Source organism: Pygoscelis adeliae, unplaced genomic scaffold, assembly GCF_000699105.1.
Source record: "Pygoscelis adeliae isolate BGI_AS28 unplaced genomic scaffold, ASM69910v1 Scaffold267, whole genome shotgun sequence".
Lineage (NCBI taxonomy): Eukaryota > Metazoa > Chordata > Aves > Sphenisciformes > Spheniscidae > Pygoscelis > Pygoscelis adeliae.
Window position 1 is genome coordinate 6,054,675 of NW_008825150.1, and position 4,914 is coordinate 6,059,588.

Consider the following 4,914-nt stretch of genomic DNA (forward strand, 5'->3'; position numbering starts at 1 on the left):
GTGTTCACCACTCCTGAGCAGTGCTGACACAGAGTCAAGACCTGTTCTGCTCCTCCCCCCACCCCACCAGTGAGTAGGCTGGGGATGCACAAGAAGTTGGAAGGGGACACAGCCGGGACAGCTGACCCCAATGGACCAAAAGGATATTCCACACCATATGACGTCATGCTCAGCATATAAAGCTGGAAGAAGAAGAAGGAAAGGGGGGGGACGTTTGGAGTGATGGCGTTTGTCTTCCCAAGTAACCGTTACACGTGATGGAGCCCTGCTTTTCTGGAGATGGCTGAACACCTGCCTGCCGATGGGAAGGAGTGAATGAATTCCTTGTTTTGCTTTGCTTGTGTGCGCAGCTTTTGCTTTACCTATTAAACTGCCTTTATCTCAACCCACGAGTTTTCTCAGTTTTACCCTTCTGATTCTCTCCCCCATCCCACCAGGGAGGGAGTGAACGAGCAGCTGTGTGGTGCTTAGTTACCGGCTGGAGATAAACCACGACACTGTGTCAGTGTTCAACCACTCTGGCAGTAAAAATATGTTTTCTTACATTCAGATAGAATCTCATGTGTTTCAGTCAGTGCCTATTGCCTCTTGTCTTGTCCAGCTGGCTGCAAAAACCAGCTATCTGATAGGATAGCCATCGATAGTCCACAAATGCAGGTGAGTTGAGTTTCCTCCTTGCTGACAGAATAGGAAGGCAAGAGGGAATGTCAGAGGGGACTGGTGTCTGGGTTGGTCCTGTCACCAGGAACATGAGGGGACATCAATTTATGTCAGCTGTGAGAGTTGCCAATACTATGGGCTATGGAGCCTTGATCTGAATTGAGAATATGGATGGTAAGAGAGTCTTGTGGGCAACTGCTATTACTGTTACCACATATCAGCACAAAGAGCGATGGAGTTGAATAACAAGATTTCTGAACCTTGCCCTCCTCTCTCAGCAAAATTCGGCTTCAAGCCCAAATTTCAGATTGCTTTTGAATTTTCTAATGCTTGAGGCTGTTTAGATGTAGAGTTTTCATTCAGACCTATAACTTACTCTCACATACATTAACAGATGTCATATTTGCCTGGGGGAGAAGGGCCAATTTATCATTTAGCTGGGGAATCAGAAAAAGGGTCTTACCGCACATACGCGTCCCACTCTGGTATATATGGCATGAGTGCTTGTCTCGGCCTCTAATGCTTTTTCAGTAAAGAAGAAATATACTTTGTTATCATCGTGGTCTTCATTATCAGGAATCATGTATGTGCCAACAAATTTTGGTTCTTTAAAAGAAAACAAAAATGAATTGAATTCAAGTTTATTAAAACATTCTTGTATTTTTTCAGTCCTTAAAATCAACTGGTAGCAAAGAAAAAAAGTAAAATTAAAGAATCAGGGATCTGTCAGTCAGAGAGCTACCTAAGGGGAATACGGTGATAGAAATAGGAAAAAAATCTTTTTTTTTTGTAGGTGGGTATCTATAGAACATGTGGAATACATTTGATGTCAAACTATTTTTATAGCTCCAATTCACAAATCAATATTCCTTTGTATGCATGCAAGAAAAAGACCTTTTTCCAGTCCTGTTCTCTGGGGTTTATACATTTTAATTTGGATTAGGCTAAAACCTGGCACTAATATTCACATAACAATCTCTGATCCCATACAAACCAGGTGTAGGAATGTCAACTTTGGACAAAGAGCCTTTTAGATAAAGAAAAAGCTCTGGTAGTTCAGCTAATAGATATTATATGAACATATATCTTCCTAGACAGAAGATGTATTGTGTATCTTTGTCATGAAATAAAAACCTTCTAATTTTTTCCTGTGTTGTCATTTTGCTGCAAAGTTGAAACTTAAGTTCAGACTTCAGTCCATGCCTGTATACTTTTTAACCCCGCACCAAGCAAAGCTGTGAATGCTTTCATCTCACTGAATTGTAGCAAGGTTTTTACAAGTTCTTTAAATGAGAATGTCATTCATACAATTAGTATGATTTCTTAAGAAGCGATGGGTAATGTAAATATTTTCTAACTGCCTGTTCTCTATGCAAAGTCATTGCATTTTAAGACATTGACACAGCACTTGCTAATTTTCTGAAGTGTTTTTAATATACATTTAAAAATATTCCCTTTCTGCAAATTAAGTTTAGAGAACTTTATATTTAAAATAATGAAAAATTCCAGAGAGAAGAGAAGAGAAACTTCACTTGCAAATTGTGAATATCCACCTGATTGTTGCTACCCATATATCGCCAGTCTAAACACTGAGTTCAGCAAAGCTCTAAGTATTGGACTTAAAGCATATCTAAGCATACCTAAACTTACATTAAAAAAAAAAAAAAAAATTCAAGTCTGAGGTCAGATTGATGTAGGAAGAAGTAAGCAGCAGAAGTATTTTCTCTCTTCTGATTTGGGAGAAAACTGCCTTGAAATTTGAGGAGAAAACTTCGATGTCCTTTCATTGAAAAGATGATGCTCACCATATGAATCACCATAAAGGGCAATTATCGACTCTCCTTGCCAAGCATTAGCAGTGACAATTATGCCACTGTTATGATGAAATATTGCAATACTTTTGGTGCCAAACCAATCAAGATTCTGACTCTCCATTTCACAGAAATTTCAACACTTTGAAATTCAGTTACATTTCACATTGAAGAGTATGAAACAATTTATAAATTTCCCAGCGCATGGTTTTTCTCAATATTTTTCTTGTGGAATATTTTAATTTTCTTCTTTAAAATTACCTGTTTTAACTTTTTATTTCATTTAACTATATGATCATTGTATGTTCATTATTTTGCGTTATTGCATGACATCTCTTTACTACACAACTTGGCAAAGATTGAGTTGTTTTACTGCAACATAAAGACAAAATTATCTCACTTAGAAAAAAGAGTACTGTGTTTTAATTAGAAGCTCCCATTGATTAAATAGAGAATTTAAAAATATTATTTAATTATATCTGGCATATCATGAAATAGTACAGAATATCCAGAGTATAAATTAAAAGCAAATTTAAAAGTGAAAAATGAAGGTCTTAAAAGTTCCACTTGTTAAATTCAGTATGTAATCAAAGTAAAGATTTCAATATGTTCCTCCTGGCAGGAGGTTCATGAAAAATTTCATGGAAAAAAGATAAGTTTAAACAAACTCATCTCCATATGGATATACCTACGCATGAACAGCAACATTTTAATTTCTGGTTAAACAGAAATTCTCTAGTCATCTGAAACACCTCTGGTTCCATATTCTTCCTTCTTCCCATACCTTTCAACAGTCGCTCACTATCAGGTTCAGTTCGGAGATGGGCCATGCGATTCATGGTGCGAAATAGAGCAGCATCTCTTCCCCAGTAGTCACTGTAGAGACCAGTAAAAAGTTCACCACCTGCAGACCATAGATTAAAAAACAAAACCAAAACAAAACAGTTTGGTAATGCTCTACTTATTAACTTAATTGCATATGATAGCAACTTGGCTTATTAGTATTTGCTCAAATTCAGGTAAGAAGACGAGTCAGAAGTTACATATAGTCTAAAGAGCATATGGACATTGTTCCTACCAGCACTGCAACATTTACAGTTGGAACAGCATGAGGGCAAGAATTTTAAATTTCATTCATGAGCTTGGCCTCGTTTTCAAAACTGACTTAATGACTTCGGGATAGATTCACACACAAACCATGAAGACATTAAATTAACATCTAACCACATCTGCCACAATAACATCTGCCACATCAGGCACCTAAGTTCAAAGATCTCATGGTCATTCAGTTAGTGCCTGGCCCTAGAGACACCTACCCTTTGTCGGCACCTGACTTGTCACCAGTGCAAAGACTCTGACCAGTGGTTTGCTTCTGAGCACTTCCAGACGTGCCCTGCTCTTGCTAATGAGAAGCAATGAATTGCTTGGTCCCATAACTGGAAGGGACATGTTGGATTTATGAGGAGCCAGAAAATTACAGGAGCCAGAAAATGGGCTGAAAATGCATCAGCAAGTCTCAGAGGATGCGGTGCTAAGGAAAGGAATAGCGATAGCTGCACCAAGCCTCTGATGTGGGCTACACTGCATGGATACAGCTCTAGGCTAAACCATACCTGAATCCACAGACTGGACCTCAAACAGGGGAGTGTTTCCTCAGAATAGTTATCAGATTGGGCTCTGTACAAAACATGGCTGAAAAATAGATTAATTAGTGAAGCACATACTGAAAATACTGGAGGTCTGGATGCAGTTATCTTCCAGCTGGAGAAGTAAGAAGCAGTACCTGCTACCTTAGAAGTGATTTCTATAAACAAACGCATGTTTTATTAGGCTGAGAGGGTTTTCCAGTCAGTCTACTGGAGCTGTTCCCTTTACCTGAAATAACTACAGTTTGGGTATAACTTGCTTGCTGAGGGGCTTAGGTGTTCAGTGGACAGAGAAAAAGAGACCATTTTTCTCTGGTCCAGCAATAACTCATTTTCATATCCTTAAAATATTCACCAGAGTAGGGACAGAACTTGAGACCTCATCCATCTTGCACAACTGGTGATAGATATTTCCTGAAAAACTTATGGGAACAGCAATTGGGTCCCATTTTCAAAGGATTTAAGTGGCATTCACAAATTAAGCAAGCATAGGAAAATATTAGAAATAATACACTGACTGCCAATAACTGTTGAAAATCTGTATGTAGTTGGGTACAACTGGATCATACATATGTTCAAAAATCCACCCTATCTCTATCTGACCCATCTAAAATTGTGATATTGGATATATTTCACTTTAGTGAAATGCCAGCAATAATTCTACCTTATAGTTATGCCTAGGCACAATTCCCCTTAATGGACCAAGCATTAAGAATAATATATTTCATATCCTTGTGGACTTAGATTAGAAATTTTTTAGGCCCAATTTAAGAAGAAGACAGTTATTGTCACTAGGT

The 4,914-nt window shown here is 38.2% G+C and overlaps 1 protein-coding gene across 1 annotated transcript in view; it reads right to left on the reverse strand.

The window, feature by feature from the left end:
* SEMA3E (sema domain, immunoglobulin domain (Ig), short basic domain, secreted, (semaphorin) 3E) overlaps positions 1-4,914 on the reverse strand; it is a 152,101-nt gene that overhangs the window by 29,511 nt on the left and 117,676 nt on the right. Inside the window, exons 6-7 of the mRNA XM_009328363.1 lie at positions 3,256-3,375; positions 1,124-1,266 (exon numbers count right to left, since the gene is read on the reverse strand). Coding sequence (XP_009326638.1) covers positions 1,124-1,266; positions 3,256-3,375 — 263 coding nt within the window. The remainder of the gene's footprint in view (positions 1-1,123; positions 1,267-3,255; positions 3,376-4,914) is intronic.